The sequence below is a fragment of the Xiphias gladius genome, chromosome 12 (assembly GCF_016859285.1).
Source record: "Xiphias gladius isolate SHS-SW01 ecotype Sanya breed wild chromosome 12, ASM1685928v1, whole genome shotgun sequence".
Classification (NCBI taxonomy): Eukaryota; Metazoa; Chordata; class Actinopteri; order Istiophoriformes; family Xiphiidae; genus Xiphias; species Xiphias gladius.
Genome location: NC_053411.1, coordinates 14,373,784 through 14,392,318, shown reverse-complemented (window position 1 = coordinate 14,392,318; position 18,535 = coordinate 14,373,784). Strand labels below are relative to the sequence as shown.

The 18,535-nt window shown below is 37.9% G+C and overlaps 1 protein-coding gene across 1 annotated transcript; it reads right to left on the bottom strand.

Annotated features, from left to right (window-relative positions):
- Nucleotides 1–5,731: 5,731 nt before the first annotated feature.
- On the bottom strand, nt 5,732–18,351 carry LOC120797204 (putative ferric-chelate reductase 1). The gene is made up of 12 exons (XM_040140627.1): nt 18,273–18,351; nt 12,498–12,684; nt 11,540–11,696; nt 9,639–9,830; nt 9,413–9,508; nt 8,743–8,875; nt 8,357–8,580; nt 8,030–8,221; nt 7,804–7,899; nt 7,152–7,284; nt 6,774–6,938; nt 5,732–6,653 (listed from the first exon to the last, which is right to left on the bottom strand). The coding sequence occupies exons 3-12, from the start codon at nt 11,693–11,695 to the stop codon at nt 6,610–6,612; spliced, it is 1,431 nt and encodes a 476-aa protein (XP_039996561.1). The 5' UTR covers nt 11,696; nt 12,498–12,684; nt 18,273–18,351; the 3' UTR covers nt 5,732–6,609.
- Between the last annotated feature and the right edge of the window lie 184 nt (nt 18,352–18,535).

Below are 18,535 nucleotides of genomic sequence, written 5' to 3'. Positions count from 1 at the left end.
GTGACAGACTGAATGAGTAACAAACAATGTGATCAGCCGCCTGGAATTTCTATCTGGGCGGAGAAATTTTCCTTAAAGTCACTAACTTTGCACAGTAGCTGTCATTTTGCCAGCGAAAGGACTTAAGTCACCTCCTAAAGAACATAATATAATGTGTTTCAAATTTTCTTTGCACTGCTACCCATGTGCGCCACGCATTAATGGCATTCAGTAAACTCCCAGTGGAGAAATGTTTATATCATGGTGATGGAGAACTTACGTTTTCCCCATATATAAACATAAGGCCAGATTTTTAGTTTCGAGTTGCCACGACTCACAGTTTCTTTTGCAGCTTTATTGCCCCATAATGGTGCCACACTGGTTGCTATGGCATTGCTAAATTTAACCTTTATGGTTAGTGTGTAGAAGGCTGTGAGTGAAGGAATGGAGTCAGTTTTGAACATGCACGGCAATAGTTCAACAGCGCCTCAGTGTGTTTATGGAGTGACATTGCACCAGTGAAAAAGTAGAAGGGGGTGGGGGTTTAAGTTTGAATCACTTGAGTGAGTCCAACTCAGCACATCCACAATATTGGAGTAACCAACTTGCTGAAAACAGTGGTGATCAACTATTAGGAGACTTCTTTATCAAGTTGCTGGTTAATTTTGTAAATTATATGAAATGAATATTACTGCAATAGATAAAATCAAACATTCTCCTGTTGCTTGAATCGCTTAGATATTGTTTAGTAAAATACACATTTGTTTCTGGCTCAGTTGCATAGAAGAACAGAGCGGTTTTTCCACACCTGTTGGCACTGTCGTACACTGTCATGGAACCACAGTACAGGACATATATCTTTTATCTGATTGTTACCAAAATCATAAAAAAAGAGTGATCACACAAAAGTGCGGGTGAGGGGTACGATAAGAACACCTGTCCATCAACTGTGATATTTCAAATACAAAGTGAAATGTTGCGGTTCAAAAGCACTTGATCAAATCTGACTCCAGTTGAATTTTATATCATTTTTTTGGACGTAGTTTAGAAATAGAAAAGAAATGTTCAAAAAGTACTGCACAATTTGGTAGAGGGGTATAGTTTCAGTGCTGGGTGAAAGTTATGACTCAAACCTCACACCTTGCAAAGACACCTGGCAAGAGGGTCAGGAAGAACCGGATAGATCCCCATTCAGGCAATTTTCTGGGTGTGTTCACTCGCCTGAAGTTCAGTTTATATTACTGTGTTGTGATTGAAATCGTTCACACTCAAATTACTGACAGGACTGTCGACACACCTACTAACTGTATCAGATTTGCTGTTGTTTTAATACAAATTTGATTACTTTTGATGTAATGAAAATTGCCATTGATTGTTCAGTTTTGCATTTCACATCTCCAAGGTCTTTTCACATGTTACAGAACCAGATGAAGTGATATAATAATAAAATAGTCAGCCACCGAACTTAATAGCGACATGTAAATCTTATACCTGTATCTTTATACTTCCTAAATTACCTGATAAAGAAAACATATGGAGGGATACATAATGAAGCAATGCTACTTCATTCTTTTGCATAGTAAGTATAACAAATAAAAATAATTCATTTTTAAGTTTAAATCACTCGAGTGAGTCCAACTCAGCACATCCACAATATTGGAGTAACCAAAAGACCCGGTTTGTACAGAAGTGTAGCCGCAACAGGTATCAGGTCGTAAAGCAGAATTATTTCAAGATTTTTAAACATTTTTAACTTTTTTGAAGGCCGTTCATTGAATTTGACAAGAGCTAGATGATCTGGTCTTCTCTATTACGATGTTATGTAAGGCTATAACTAAAAGTTTTTGCTCAATTGTTTAGTGTATGAAATGTCATAAAATAGTGAAAAAGATCCTTCCCACGTTCTGAAAGCTCAAGGTGACACCTAAATCTCTAAAATATCAATGTCAGCTTAGAGTACCTGCGCAATCCTAGCCAGACATAGTCTCTGAGGGGGAAAGGGCTGCGGCGCAGCAGCTGCTCCTCCTCGCTCTGCCCTTCCCGGCCGTGAAGGCTAAGCAGGTGCCAGAGGTGACGTCTACAGTAGAACTGAGCATCAGACTGGCAAGGCCTCGTTCCCACCACCGTCACAGTCCTGCCACCCAGCAGCAGGCTCACACTCGGTGGAGGAAGAGCAGCGGGAGGAGAGGAAGCAACAACTTCTGGCACTGGAGAGAGAGAGAACTTTGTTTGGCCTCTGTTGGCCTCATTTACGATTGATACTTTTTTTTTTTTTTAAAAACAGGCTGGACTTGAAACTTCAGTTGCCATGGGATGCTTGGTTCCAAAATGAAAAGAGAACATGATCCACATTTGATCAAGGGTTAGGTTACGTGCTTTAGGCATAATACAGTATTTGATAGCTATTCCTCTGTTCTCAGTTTAATTAACATCTGCCAGATATGTATTATTCCAAGGCCTTACCTGCCAGAGAAGCATACACCTCCACTTAGCACAATTTTTGAAGATCCCTTAAATGGTCACATTTACGTGATCATGAAGAATTGTGTTAGTTTTATTAAATAAACACGTGTTTAAGGGACCATTTGTCTAAAAAAATGTAAATGCCAGCACTTTATTGTGTTGTGCTGCTGCGCTGTAGCTAAATCAGAAAAAAAACGCATATTTTGTAAGAAATATCTAAATATATATATATATATATAGATATATAGATATAAATATATATATATAGATATAGATACCTATATATATAGATAGATATATAGATATATCTATATATCTATATATATATAGATATCTATCTATAGATATAGATATCTATCTATAGATATATAGATATCTATCTATAGATATAGATATCTATCTATAGATATATAGATATCTATCTATAGATATATAGATATCTATATCTATAGATATATATCTAGGTATATAGATATCTAGATATATAGATTTATATCTAGATATATAGATATATATATCTATATCCATCTATATCCATCCATCCATCCATCTATCTATATCTATATCTATATCTATCTATATCTATATAGATATAGATATAGATATAGATAGAGATATCTCTATCTATCTCTATATCTCTATATATATATATATCTCTATATATCTCTCTATATCTCTCTATATATAGATATATATATATATAGATATATTTATATAGATATATTTATATAGATATATTTATATGCTGTATATTATTAGACAAGAAAACCACTGAATGCACTGAGAAAAATAAAGTTTACGTGCCAGTGCTCCATATGTCAGCATGAAGGAAATACCTGTTAATTGACGAGACAACATATTTAAATACAGCATATGTTACTTATGTTTTGAACTAATCAGTTTAAACAGAAACAGTGAAATGAACGGAGAGGTATCTAATTTTGAAGGGATACATTATTCCGCACTGTCAAGTAATTTCAATTATCCTTGACAAATATATCCCCAAATCTCAGATAAATGATGAACAGTAGAAAATCTCATCAATATTTAATTCACTTAAATTGAGTAATATTGTACAAACACCACCCAGTACATAATTTCCGTGACATGAAAAAGGGCTTAAAACTGATGATATTTCCTGAGTGTTGCCTTTTTAAAATGAAAACTTTGAAATACGGTTTATTAAATAACCTCCCATTATTTTAAGGTACCATAAAAATAGACGTTTAAAGTGTAATAATTCCAAGAGTGTAACAAATCTATTATTGCCATGAAGTTCCATGAAAGTAGTAAAATAGCTCTATCAATATTATTAGTTTTTAGATTTGGCAATGAAAGGAAAGGTTGAAAATTTCAAGTCTGACAGTCAGGTGTTATTACAGCACAAATATAACTCCCACATTGATCTGTTTAAACAAATGAGAAAATGATGATAATGTGTCCACTTTGGCACTTTTCACATTCGACACTGCAATTAGACTGTTTAAGTTGCTAAACTTAGCTTTGTTTTTTTGGCACCGATTTTGAAAATCTGCCTTTGCACGCACCGTTCTGCCCTGAAAGCACTTACTGCTTATCAGGGACTGTAAATCCACCGGTTTATTTTAGCAAGGTTAGTGGAGCATTTGGTGATGTTTTGACTGCCAGCTTGAAGGGTTGTACTTGTACCCTCGTGAAAAAAAAATAAATAAATAAATAAAACATACAATAAAAAATAAAACAAACAAACTAACAAAAATTTTTAGGAAATCCATTTGGATTTCACTAGCATGTAGTCTTATTAAAATACTGGTTACACTGGTTTGATTTACATTAAGCGCTGTGCCACAATGTTTACAGTATCTCCTTTTCCAAGAGCACTTTGAAAGACATATAGGACAAAAGACATATAAAAGACATAAGACATACATTTTTGACAATGAATATCCACTGGGGTCTCGAAAATTCATTGCACATTTTACTGCCTTGCTGTAAAATACAGACACAATATAAATATCACCCCATTGTAAGTGAGAGATGAACATTTTTAAATTGTTTTCCAAGATGTTTTAAAATTATTACCAAATGACCTGTTTGGTTTGTAGTTTTTCCCCCCCATCGAAACAGCTGTCTGACGGCCGACGTTACTGTCAGAAATGTGCGACCTTGATGTCCAAACAAGCTTATATCTATCAGCCAAATTTTCCCCGGTTTTACTCTAAAAGTCTTTTCACCTGCAAATGACAAAAAAAACATGTTTACTGGCAACTTAGTCGGCCAATATAGCTCCACACTAGCTTACACTGAGCCACTAAACGTAGCCTACATTGCTTAAGCAGCTAGTGTTAGCTGGGCTAGGCTATGGCAGCTTGCTATACATTGCTTAATTTAGATACCAGCTCAGCCACCAATTAAAATAGGTACATACACTCGGTTTAGTTACCAATGGATAACCAAATCTTAAAGTCTTCATAGAAAATGGAGCCCAGAGAGACACTCAAAACTTTTTACTAGGTCCTTGTAAACCAGCTGCCATTGTAAAATACTAACTTTATGACAGTGCTGTGCAATTATTTGTTTCATTTAGTTACATCTGTTTTTTTTTTCTGTAACCTACTGGTCTTAGTACAACAAGGGTAAAAACATGACATTTTTGTCCAAAATTTGTATTACGTTACATCGAAAGTTTAAGTAGCAAGTGACTGGTTAGGGGTCGTAATGAGGTACAGCAACGTTTACTTTAACCGGAGGCAGCTCAAGCATGTCTCCAGTCTACACATGGTGCCTTAAGTAACATTTTTTTCTCCTGACCCTCCATTAAGTGCTGGTACAATTTTTTTTTTTTTTTTTTAAATTAACATCCAAAACCATATCCACAAAATATTTAAGCACAGCACAGTACTGTATATCTTACACTATAACATGACGATCATTTGTGTTACTACCACTGCCACCATTAATGGTTTTTAAAATACTTTTGTCTTGTATGATACCTGTATCTCTGCCTGTTGCAACAAATTCTCCCTTTACGATTATTGATTGTGCATTGGCCTATTGTAAGCACGGTACAGTGAATTGTACTGATGCTGAAACCAAATTTCAAGGGGATTTAAATCAAGAAAATTACAGAACAGCAAAAAAATTAGACCAAGCTGCTGCAGTTTTAGATTCAGATCAGCTGTTGGGGATTAAGTGTAGTGTTTTCCATCTGTCAACAGTATCAGTACAATCAGATGATCAGTTTGTGTAAAATATTTATTTCAAAAATTTTAATTAAAAAAAAATCACTCATTAAACAATGCAATGTGCAGAATCATTTTCACCAATATCTTATATCATATATAGCACTCTTTATGTGCAATAGCTCATTTGCATGTATAATTGCACACAAACACGAAAATATCAGCCAACGTAGGCTTCATTTTAAAAGCATTGTTGAATCATCATAAGTACATACATTTAGACCAAAGGTAATAACACAATAATAATAACAAAATGCAAAAGCACATGTCTGCCATTTTCCTGGCATCTTTTTAAGTGACAGGAGCGGAGAACAACAATGTTCCTTTGCTTCTCGTGTCAACAATTTGATATCCCCAGATGTTGCCATGGAGTTACCAAGTCATGTGGTTTTGGCCTGACAGTAGCGATGTGGGCTTAAAAGGTAACCAGACCCCAAACCCAAAATTTCTATAAAGCATGGCATCTGCTGGTGAAAGCCACAGGTTAACCTGATTTGGAATTGATGTCTGACTACTCTTAATGGTTCTAATTGTAATAATGCTTCTCATTTGTATTCAAAGGTAGATTTACACCTGGGGCAAAGAGTCAGTGTATTTGCCTGCAATTAAGTAGCTCCCAGGACAGAAATCCAGCAGTCCTAGGGTTACAAAACAAAATTGATTACATATAACATTAAATTAAAAACTTCAAAATGTATTCCTTTGTTTGTTTCAGATTCTATAACGGGTGCTCAAGCAGTCAGAAGGCTCTAGAAGAGTGGCCAGCCTCCATCGCACCTTCTACTTTCACCTCCAGTGAGTTAATACAAAATTCAGCATGATCCTAAAAATCTGGGATATACTGTGCATAGTAAATGTCTTGGGGGATGTTTATATTGAGTAGCACATATGTATGAATAGGGAAGTTATGGTTTTCTCGTCTTGACCCATGGGGGTTTCATTTTTCTCATAGCATGGCCAGACCCAGTGCACCCACGGAAATCAGCAGAGCTATAGTGGAAGATGGGAAAACAAATAAATTATTATCAGGCATTGTACAAACTGCTCTTTTAGAGAAGATACTACCATTTCAGATATCCATCTAAAAAGCACCTTATCTCTTATGCTTACCCTGCATCAGTGATTGCTGGAATGTGATGGCATAACTAGTGGTATTGGGGGAACTGGTGGTGCTGTTTGTCTGGGAAAGTTCATTGGTGAGGATGGTATCAGGATTTCCCAGGTCTACAACAGCGCTCCTAAATTGGATGCTGGAGGCTCCCAGAGTATTAGAAGCTGAGAGAACAAGCAAAAGACAGAAAGATCACTAATAAGTCATCTCAGGTGACTGAGGAAAGTGCATATGGTGTGTGTGTGTGTGTGTGTGTGTGTGTGTGTGTGTGTGTGTGTGTGTGTGTGTGTGCGTGTGTGCGTGTGTGCGTGTGTGTGCGTGTGTGTGTGTGTGTGTGTGTGTGTGTGTGAACGTGTATCTTTAATATGTTAGCTTACTGCTGTTGAAAGGTCCAGTTGAGATTGAGAGTGAGAAACCTGATGTTCTAGTTTCTGGGCTTGGTACAGTGGCAGCAAATGTACACTGGATTCTGCTTCCAGTGACACTGCCCCTCACAGAGTTCACGTTCAACTGCAAAACAAAGACAGTTTTACCAATGACAAAGAAGACAATGAGTTTTCTGCAGTGTGTTGTTGTAACCAATATTTATATACCATGCAAATGTTGATGGTTTGAGTTATTGTTTGGCTTGATATTGCTTGAGCAGCAAGTTCAAAAAGGGTATGTGGCATTTTGTGCCTACCGATTGAACAGTTAAATGTTAAGTCTCTGCTCAGTGTTTGACTCGTAGAACCACAAGAAAATTACATCGAAGTATAGACATAGAAACCAGGTTCATAAACAAACCAGATCAGCTGTGGCTGCTTTCGTTCATATCAATATTTTGCACAAATTTTTTATGTATATCATAGTACAAGGTTAAATGACAGGCTATTCATGAGCATGCCATGCAGCTGCTATGAGCCTCATTTATACTCATTGAGTTTGAATTTTTGTGCCAGACTACAGGGAAAGCAGGCTCAAACAGATTTATAATCTGTCCTCACCCAGCTCTACCCCCACCACTGCTCTTTAGCAAGTAGAACTCACCACTGTCTCAATCAGATCGCCATTGCTGAGGAGAGTGCTAAAGAACTGAACAACACCGTTGTTGTTTGCACAGACGTAGGTTGTGTCGTTATCTCCCTGTGATGCAAAACCAGAAATAGTACATTGTACCCGTTTACAAAGATGACTTCAAACACACTATGTGATTGGCTTATGGTTAGACTTGAAGGTACTTTCATATGTGAGCGAGGAATAGAACTTGACATACCACTGTTGCGCCAGGTGAAAGGGTGGCAGCAAGGTAACCGTCTGACTCTCCTGAGAGCCCGAACTCAAAGTTTTGACCGCTTTGTCGCTTTACGGCAAGAAAGAAACATGATCCTGCCATGGAGGGGTCGCACTCAGAGGGCTCAGCTGCACAGAGCTGTTGGGTCCCACACCCTGTCCTAGAAACAGGTGTCTGCAAAGTAGACGAGAGACATCTAAGTGGTGAAGTTCAAAAACATCAATAAAACTTTACTTTAACGTATTCTGTTCTATTACTGTTCTATTATATTTCATTACGCTCTGTTTTTAGATTTTTGGCATCACTCACCTCAAGAGCTTCCACTGTGGTGTTAGGAGTCAGTGGGGGAGCTGCAGTTAATACTTGAGAAGTTGGCTGTGCTGTCATGTTGTTTGCTGGTGATTGTGTCACGTTGGCAGTCAGGGAAGTGGTGGTGTTGGGGGAAAGCGCATTGGTGATGGTGGTGTTAGGATTTCCAAGGTCTACAACGGGGCTCCTTAATGCTGTGTTGGGGGCTCCCAGAGTACCAGAAGCTGAGAGAACCAGCAAAAGACAGAGATTGCTGATATGTTTTTAGCACATTGGAAAATATTAATATATTATCTGTGATAGTGTGTGACAGTGGGTCTTAGTTGACTGTTGAAAGTGCATGTGATGTGTGTGTGTGAACGTGTATCTTTAATATGTTAGCTTACTGCTGTTGAAAGGTCCAGTTGAGATTGAGAGTGAGAAACCTGATGTTCTAGTTTCTGGGCTTGGTACAGTGGCAGAAAATGTACACTGGATTCTGCTTCCAGTGACACTGCCCCTCACAGAGTTCACGTTCAACTGCAAAACAAAGACAGTTTTACCAATGACAAAGAAGACAATGAGTTTTCTGCAGTGTGTTGTTGTAACCAATATTTATATACCATGCAAATGTTGATGGTTTGAGTTATTGTTTGGCTTGATATTGCTTGAGCAGCAAGTTCAAAAAGGGTATGTGGCATTTTGTGCCTACCGATTGAACAATTAAATGTTAAGTCTCTGCTCAGTGTTTGACTCGTAGAACCACAAGAAAATTACATCGAAGTATAGACAGAATACCAGATCAGCTGCAGATACCACTGTTCCTATCACTTCTGAAACAAATTTGTTTATATATATCACAGTACAATGTTAGATGACAAGCCATTCATAGCATGCAGATGCTATGAAGTCATGTATACTCAATTAAGTTTAAATTTTTATTGAATGTTGTTTTTTTGTTTTTTGTTTTAAAAATCCAACAAAAGAATAAAAAGGATGCCAGACTACAAGTGGGCTCCAACGAACTAATAAATATATCCTCACCCAGCTCTACCCTCTGAAGCAAGTAGAACTCACCACTGTCTCAATCAGATGGCCATTGCTGAGGAGAGTGCTAAAGAACTGAACGCCACCGTTGTTTTTTGCACAGACGTAGGTTGTGTCGTTATCTCCCTGTGATGCAAAACCAGAAATAGTACATAGTACCCGTTTACAAAGATGACTTCAAACACACTATGTGATTGGCTTATGGTTAGACTTGAAGGTACTTTCATATGTGAGCGAGGAATAGAACTTGACATACCACTGTTGCGCCAGGTGAAAGGGTGGCAGCAAGGTAACCGTCTGACTCTCCTGAGAGCCCGAACTCAAAGTTTTGACCGCTTTGTCGCTTTACGGCAAGAAAGAAACATGATCCTGCCATGGAGGGGTCGCACTCAGAGGGCTCAGCTGCACAGAGCTGTTGGGTCCCACACCCTGTCCTAGAAACAGGTGTCTGCAAAGTAGACGAGAGACATCTAAGTGGGTGCAATAATGTGCGCTTTGAAATCCTTCAGCACCGGAGGTGGGACAAAGTCGTTGTTTTGCAGGTTAGTAAGTCACAAGTCATGACTTTAAAGTCCTGAGTCAAGACCAACAAGTCCTGAGTCAAGTGCAAGTTCTAATCTTTATATTTTGATATTTATTATTTTATATTTATTTTATATTTTGAGTCCTTACAAGTCATTATACACCACACACCAAATTACCATTTAAAATGTTTACACAAAGTAAAAAATACAGTAAATTTGTACAGTGTAGAATTAACTATTGCTTTTTTAGAATTTGTATTTATTACTTTCAGATAACAATTAAAAAAAATAACAAAGGTAAAATGATCAGGTGCTGTGTCTTAGTCTGGGGTTAGATAATTGTTTATAAAATCTGAGTCTACTTTTGAATACTTTTTTTTTAAAATCAATTTTTCTTCAGATTTCAATATTTGGTACAAAAGATAAAATTAACTAAAACTCAAGGTTCTAATGACATCGGTACTTTTCGTTGCTTGAGGCAGCAGAAACACTACAGTGTTGAGGGACAATTTAGGTGGAGACAACCGCAGGTAGGCCATGTTTTGGATGGTTATGCCATTGAAATTTACCTTAGGCTGTAGTTTCAATAGTCAGTCTTTTCAGTCAACTGGTGAAGATTTTGGAGGCCCTGTTCTTTCTGGATATTTGTGATATTTTGGAGTTATTAATGTTGTAGGATGTGTTTTTTTTTTTGTGGGGAAGAGGTTTAGAGACCGTCAGTCTGCAGGTTGTGGTAGTGTTTTGGAAGGTAGGCCTGGCTATGTCTTGGCACTGCTATGGTATTTGTGTAGTAAAACACTTCAGGGAAAAATTTGGATATGTTAAGCAGTTTCTTTTGAGTGTGGTAGGGTGTGTTTTGTCAGAGGGTAGAAATTTAAAGATTTTGTCTGTGTGTGTCTGTGTGTGTGTCTGTGTCACACCGGGGGAAAGAAAAGAGAGAGACAGAGGCTTTGAATTATACATGTTTTGACCGTCACTGTCGCTTCGTCTTCAGGCTGTTGTCAGACTTGCAGTGTATTTATCCAATTACAGATATTGGTCCTCGGCAGTTGGTAGTGACTGCTTGTGCTCAGAAAATAAAACATTGTCACAGTTAAGTCTTAGTCTCCTGTGCCCATGCTGGCAGAAAGAGGCCCACTCAAGATTGGCTGCAAGGATCCCTGTTAAGGTTCTATTTCAGATCTGATCTACTGTAATCTGCAATGGAGAATTTTGTGATATAATCCAGCAAAAGACAAAAATTACAAATCTGTTTACCTTTATGTTTTTTTAAGTTCTGAATTTGATAATGTGCCGGTAATCACTGCCAGAACCACCTTTGCCTCCTGCCTATGCACCGCGATCGGTGACTGTTGGGTTAGTTGATTCGCAGCACGCCTTTCTATGACATAAATTTTAATGTTTGGGCATAGGGAGGATATGAAGTCCAAGGCACGGGTCACTGGTGTTAAAGCCAATTTTGGTTTCATCAGTTGAGTATAAAGTCATCAAATCCATGACTAGAGTCTGAGACATGTGACTAGAGTTCACACCTCTGTTCAACACCATCAATAAAAGGGACGTTAGCTTGTCCGATTCTGTTCTGTTATATTTCACTGTGCTCTGTTTTTGTAGTTTTTTTGGCATCACACACCTTGAGAGTTTCCACTGTGGTGTTAAGAGTCAGTGGGGGAGCTACAGTTGTCATGTTGTTCGCCGGAGCCGCTGTCGTATCATTTTTAGCACAGGTCCTCAAAGACATCCAGGACAGTGTCACAAACAGGACAGTGAAGACCAGTCTGTTGTCCATGCTGGGGTAGGTAGGACAAGATTATTCAGTTAAACAAGACAATCGGACACTTCGGCTACAGTTAGTTGTGCGGTGACAAAGATCGTATCAAGCGAGCTCAGAGAAAATATTTGAAAGTGAAATATTTTACTAAACATAATACACAGTAACCATAATTTAGAAATGGCCGCTTGTCAAGAGCACTGCATTCAGCAGACCCTCATTGAGGCTTATGGAGAAGAATATACAGGAGATGTAACTAAAGAAGAACCACACCTTTAATTGAAGGTGCTCTGAGGTACAGTATACACAGTAACCAAAACCTAATTTTTATAAATTAGGAACCATTACTATATCATTACGGTTACTGTTCAGTATGTAAACCAGTTATTTAACAAGAAAATACATTTCCATTAAAACAGGAAAGCAAGTCTATCATGTAATTTAGCATATTGTGTTTTTTGTGAATGCTATTAACTAAAAACAATTCAAATTATAATTTGATATAAGATGAATAGGAAATTCTACTTTTCATATTTTTTACTCAATGTTATGACAATACTTATTATATACTTTATTTTAATTTTTAGTTGCTGTTAATTAATAACTCAATTAATTGAAATTGTCATTAACAATTTCAATTAGATTTTGAAATTGCAAAAGAAAACCTTTTTAAGAACAAATAATTAGAAGCGGTGAATAATAAACCTACACATGGTTTGAAGAGAAACTTATAATCCATTGATGTACACCGTATGGTATTCCTCCAGAAGTAATTTAAGAATAGATATTAATGTCTTGCATAGACATTGTTTTAGCCTACCTGTAGATCTTCTTGTCTTCAATTCAAATGATGGATGAGATTGGTGATGGGCAGTTCCTTGAAATGAAGTTCTGGGGTAGTTTTATTCTCCGGTGTGGTTTACAGGTAGACTTCTGGCACTTCTGATGTTCACAACGGGCTCCCAGGTTAAGATGTGACACCTGTTCACTCTGTGTCACTATATAAACTAAGGGGGAGGGAGGGAGTCAAGGCATCAGAATCCAAAAAAAAAAAAAAAAGGTTGGGGTGAGTAATATGAGTAATATGGGCTTAAGGGCGTTTGTGACGGGAACCACACATGAATTTTGCCATGTCACTGCATATTTAACCTTCTTTGCGTGTGACAGAGTTTCGTTTCTAAATGGATTACTTCCTTGAGGGCTCACGGTGCCTTTAAACAACACGACTGACAGGATAAAGACGACCATTTTTACTATGCAAGTGTCTTCCTGGATGGTTTTCTTATCTGATAAATCAGTATCATACTACTGTCAGCGTCTTAGTTTTTAAAATGACTATGTAAAAATATTACGTATATAAATATTACATATATTTTATGAATCTCCACAAATTCGAGTGGAGAGGTACGGCTGGTCCAGTGTAATTAACTCATTAGATTTTAGTGGTAATCAAGCTGTGGGAACCCTTTTGTGTAGTCTGATTTATAACTTTGATTGCTTCTCAAGAGGTGTAAATTCAAAGTCTCTTCCCAGGGCAATTCTAAAACCAGTTTAATTTAAAATCTAAGTGATAGAAAAGTGTGTGAGGGTCTCAGCAAGTTAGAGAATTAGTTGGGGTTTGTAAGTGTCCTCCAGTTATTCAACTAAGTTTAACCTGTTCCGTTTGGAAGTGTCAAAAGTGAGTCTTTAATCTCAATATTTTCCCTCCAAATTTGAGAAAGATACCTCCAAATTTTACTGAAGTGGTCATTTAGGTGTGGCATTTGAAGGAATTGGTGATCGGTCTGAAACACCTGAACTCATGCTTACCACTTGCCATTTACATTCCTTTATTGACCTCTCTTCACAAACCTCTGCCAGTTCACGTCTTAAAAAGATTTCTTTTTCTTGTGAGAGTTAACAACGTGCAAAACGCAGGCAAAATAAGATTTTTTTTTTTGTGTGTGTTTAAAGTGGCACAGGTTGGTTTGTGATACGAGTCATGAGACAAGTTACACAATGCCACAAACTGGTTTGTAAGTGGCAGCACAAGTTCTAACGTTTGTTTCAATATCCCCATTGTGTTCTTTGGTTTCTTACTAACATTTCGCCTCCCTAGTTATTGAAACGGCAAGGCAAGTCAAGGCAACCTCTGAACCACAAATCTATAATTATGGACAGAGGCTCTTACTCAGTTAGGACAGCACATTGTACGGAATTGTGATCACAGGAGAGGACTTTGGTAAAGTGATATTTTATCAAAGAACTATGGAAGAAATGTATATGCCATCAAACATTATTTTTACTGCCACGGGCTTCTGAATTCCTCCCTTCAAATGTACATCAGAATACAAAAAAAAAAAAAAAAAAAAGTTACTTTAAATGTCCTAAAATGTAATTTTATTAGGATTTGATCTGCTCTACACATTAGTCTGAATCATTACCTAAGTAGCTGTTGGTAATGTATTGTAATGGCAGTCGAAGACTTGGAGTATGTTCAGGTATTACAGTCCAGGAATGTTTAAAAAACAGGGCTCCTACTGTCACAAATAAATGATAGCAAATAAAATCAAAATTCTTTGACTAAAATAGATGTGATAACTTCTTGACATGCAAACTAAATTTACTGTTGGGATCCAAAGTTGAATAATGTTTTCTTTTCTTTTTGAAGTATTGACTTCAACTATGCATACATAGTGTGCAGGTCTGAACTGTATAGTGACCTGTTAACCTCCAGGAAAAGTAGTAGCTCTACACTGATACAAACCTTTGCTATTTATTTAACTAGGCAGTCCTAACCTTGGTAACGGTAGAGTGAACAAACTGTAAAAACTTTGCGTCCCGTGGCTACAGAATAGTGAGACGGGGGGAAAAAAATGCTAAGCCGGGACTTCTGAGAAAACGTGGTGTCTCACTCAGGTTGGAAGTTTGCAATTCTGATTACGACACGTGGTCGCGATGTAGATCAGCCGGTCCGGAGTGACGTTCGAGTTATCCAGCCACATAGCTGCTTATTGTTGGGCAGCAACTTTCATCTTTAAAACTGATTTCCGGAAGAGGGCCCCATTTTTGAAGTGGGAAATCCAGAATTTTCCAGATTTCCCCTCGACAGATCAGGTTACTGCTGTATTTCTCCTCCAGCGTAATACCCCCGGTATTTGGCAACAGGATGTAAAAGCAGGAAAAGCAATAATTTTCCTGCCTAAGTGTTTGAATTTTGACTCTAGCGTCATACAATATCACTCTAACCTACTACCTTAATTTTTTTGGATTTCTTTGTTATTTTTTTTTTTTGCAACATCTGAGGAGTCATTTCATTTTCCCATTGGTTCAGGATATTTTTAAAATGAATTGTGATGCAATCTATCAGTCTATTTTGGCCAGTATCATAAAATCTTTGTCTTTGGATTTTTCTGTTGTCGAAAGTTTCTGTAGTTGTCTTTGTTCTTCTTTTATGTTCAGACCACTTTTGCTGCCGCCTAAAAAACATAAATCACATGACGCCGTGTACCAAGGATTAGGAATGGCAAAGGAGTCCATTTTGGGTCAGGGAGGCAGACAGCCTCTCCCCTTTTTAAGAGTAGGCTTAAAAGCTTCCTTTTTGTTAAAGCTAATAGTTAGGGCAGGCTTGAACCACCCCCTAGTTATGCTGCTATAGGCCTAGACTGCCGGGGGACTTCCCATGATGCACCGAGCTCCTCTCTCTTCCTCTTCCCCTCCACCTGTACGCATTCATATCGCATCAGTGCTCGTTACTAACCTGACTTCTCTCTTCTCCCCTAGTTTTTTGCTTTCTCTTCCCACTCTCCTCTCTCCTCCTGTCGCTTTCTGAGATGTATTTCTGCCCCTGGTGCTTGAGAGTCTGGGTCTGTGACTGCAAACCACCTACCACCCCCATGATCCTACTCAACACCCACTGCTTCGGTTATTATGATTATCATTACTATTATTACATTTAGTTTTATTAGTATTAGATATTCTTTTATTATAATTATAAGTTCTATTATTAGTCTCATTGTTATACATCTTTATGTTGTACCTGTACTGTGCTATGTTCTCTTTCATCCCTCCTAAAAAATTTAATTGAATTGTAAACGTCATTATAATCATTCAACTTTAACTGTGCTTGATCATTTTAGCTCTAAATATTTAAATGCATGACTCTTATTGACCAGCCTTGTATGTGACTAAGAACTGGTTGAAAGTTCTGTGGCCATTCAAATCTCGGTGTAGTGATGAAACTGTGTTAGAGCCTGTTGAATTTGTCTTACGCCTGTTCTGGGAACAGGGAGTTGATACTCGGCCAGAGATTTGAGATGTGTAACAAAGTCCTTTTTATCCGAATACTTCCTGTCTATTGTGAGTTTAGTCACAACAACAACAACAAAAAGTTTCACCGTTGGCAGTACCGTAAACGGCAGACAGCAGACTTAGGTCATCTAGTGTTCCTCCTCCTCCTCTCCTATCTCATTTTATCTCTCAGTTGCCTTCCCATTTTTGATTAAGTAGCTGTCTTGGCAAACTGTTAACATCATTAATCCTGACATCCAAATCCAGCTGGCCAGACATTATAAAATGGAATTCATACATTAACGCAAAAAAAAAGAAATGCTCAACCACAAAAAAGTATGTTTGTCTTGAGAGCATGCACTCAGTTGGCATTTCATTAAGTGCACCTAGCTAAAACTAATGCAGTCCAATACAACGGTCCTGCGATAAATCCTACCTTCGCCACAGTTATAATGTTCAGTTCTTCACAGAAATTGTTTTAGAGAGGGATTCATTCAGCTGCATGATAATGTTGGACAACACAAACTGAACATATCTGTCATGAGTGTGGGATTTTCTTGCAGGACGGTTGTATTACACTGCTTTAGTTTTAGCTTCTTGTAACTAATAAACTGCCAGTTGAGTGTAGTGCTAAAAAAAAAAAAAAAAAAAAAAACACATCCACCTGTGTGCACATAGATAATACATAAAGAAAAAAAAAATGTTTAAAAGTCCACGTCATAATGCATTTGTTGACTTTTGTGAAGAGTAAATATAATATTTCACCACATCCGTGTTGTCAAGAGCCGGAGAGTTGTTTACTTATGCATAGCATGGCTGAAGAAAAGTCACCATCAAATGTGAACCACGGAAAAGGAAAAGACACCGGGCTACATCCGTAAACTAGTCATGTGAGTTAACATAATTGACTCAAAATGCATTTTCTGAGCCTTTTGTCTGTATTTAAAGTTTACTAAAATGAATCATACATATTTTTAATTCTTTTATCAAAGTGTGATACTCAAATAATAGGAGTAGTCAGGTGTTTGATGAACGGGTTTGCCAGGGCTATAAACAAGCTGGAGCGGATTCTTTCTGCGGCCCACACGTTACATTACACGTGTTATGTAATTCCAGTAACGTGGAGCACATTCGCCGCATTAGAAGAAACGTCCAGGAAAATCGGTGTTGAAGGGTTACGGATGCCAAGGAAGTATGATTAGCATCTTAAACAACTGGTCAGGGTGTGTTGAATTCTGAACATCTTAGAGATTGGGCAGATTATGTAGTTGGAAACCGAAGGTCTGCATGGTACATGGTGTAAAACTCTCATGCTGTTTTTCAGTGTTATTGCAGTGCAGCTTTGAATTGTGAATTCTAACAAGTTTCTCATCAAACTGAGTAGCGGAAGCCAAATAATGGAACTGCTATGCCAGCAACCGTTGGTCACTAGCAAGGATATGGGCCCATTTTCTGATTCACATATGAGTCAGTCACCAAATTATTAAAGAGAGGGGAAAAAAGTCACACAAATAGAAACAATACACTGATCGGTTTTAATGTTGTGGCTGATTGGTGTATATTTGCTCTTACTATTATGTACAACATTAAGATTAAGATTATGTATACCCACTATGCGCGTATGCCTGCTATAGAGAACTTGGAAGTACTGTGTATTGTTAATTTATCAATTACATCTGGCGTCGTCCCCACTAGCTTGAATACTGCTGTTGTCAAACTGTTACTTCAGACACCACACCTTGATCTAGGGTCTCTTAATGATTATCAACCAGTCTCTACCCCCCCCCAAAAAAAAAGTACTAGAAAGAGTTGCGTCTCAGCAGCTTTCAGCCCACATATCCAATAGTAATCTTTTTGAACCTTTCCGCTTTCATGGCCTGTCATTCCACTGAAACTGCACTTGAGGTGGTAAATGCTCTTTTGCTTACTATGGATACATACTCCACCTTATGTACTTCTTCTACTCAATCTCAGTGAACCTATCATTTTAATTTCTCACCCCACTTGTTGCTTTTTCCGGGTCTTTTGTAAGGTTAAGTCAGAAACTGTCCAAGCTTCCACTTGGTCGAAGGTTGTGTTAAAACAGTCACCGGCCCATTAAGTCAGCCCAATCTTTTGTTGGTTGCACAACCTTTTTTTTTTTCCCCCCAACCTTTTTGAGTGGAATGATTTGAGTTTCTTTTTAAGATACTTCCTCACTGAAAAGTAAGCACAGAGGCTCTGTTCATACCCGGCATCAACATACGTCTCAGAGCTGTGTCCTTGTGATCGGATCACCTAGGTACGTCAGTTCTCGAGTGACAACTCGTGATCAGATCACACTTACCCGCTCTTTATGCAAATACACGTCCTTCAATTCCGTTTGAAGAGACCAAATGCGTCGTCGTCTTTAACTTCGGGAGGCAGCAGTGCACTTCCTGGGCCTAGTCAGCTGGAAATTAAATAAAAAAAAGAAGAGATTAAAAGAGCACAGACCGGGTCTATTCCTTGGTGTGTTCCAGGTAAAGCAAATCGCTCAAGATGTTAGACGCACTCATATTTCTATGGGCTTTTGAAATTTTCAGACAACGTGGACAAAGCCGTCTTACG

Excerpts from the sequence above, each read along its gene's own strand:
- LOC120797204 (XM_040140627.1), bottom strand. The coding sequence starts at position 11,695 with ATGGACAACAGACTGGTCTTCACTGTCCTGTTTGTGACACTGTCCTGG. Across the intron at positions 8,876-9,412 it reads GCCATCTGATTGAGACAGTG|TTGAACGTGAACTCTGTGAG; the intron begins GTGAGTTCTACT and ends TTTGTTTTGCAG. Across the intron at positions 8,222-8,356 it reads CCACAGTGGAAGCTCTTGAG|ACACCTGTTTCTAGGACAGG; the intron begins GTGAGTGATGCC and ends TCTACTTTGCAG.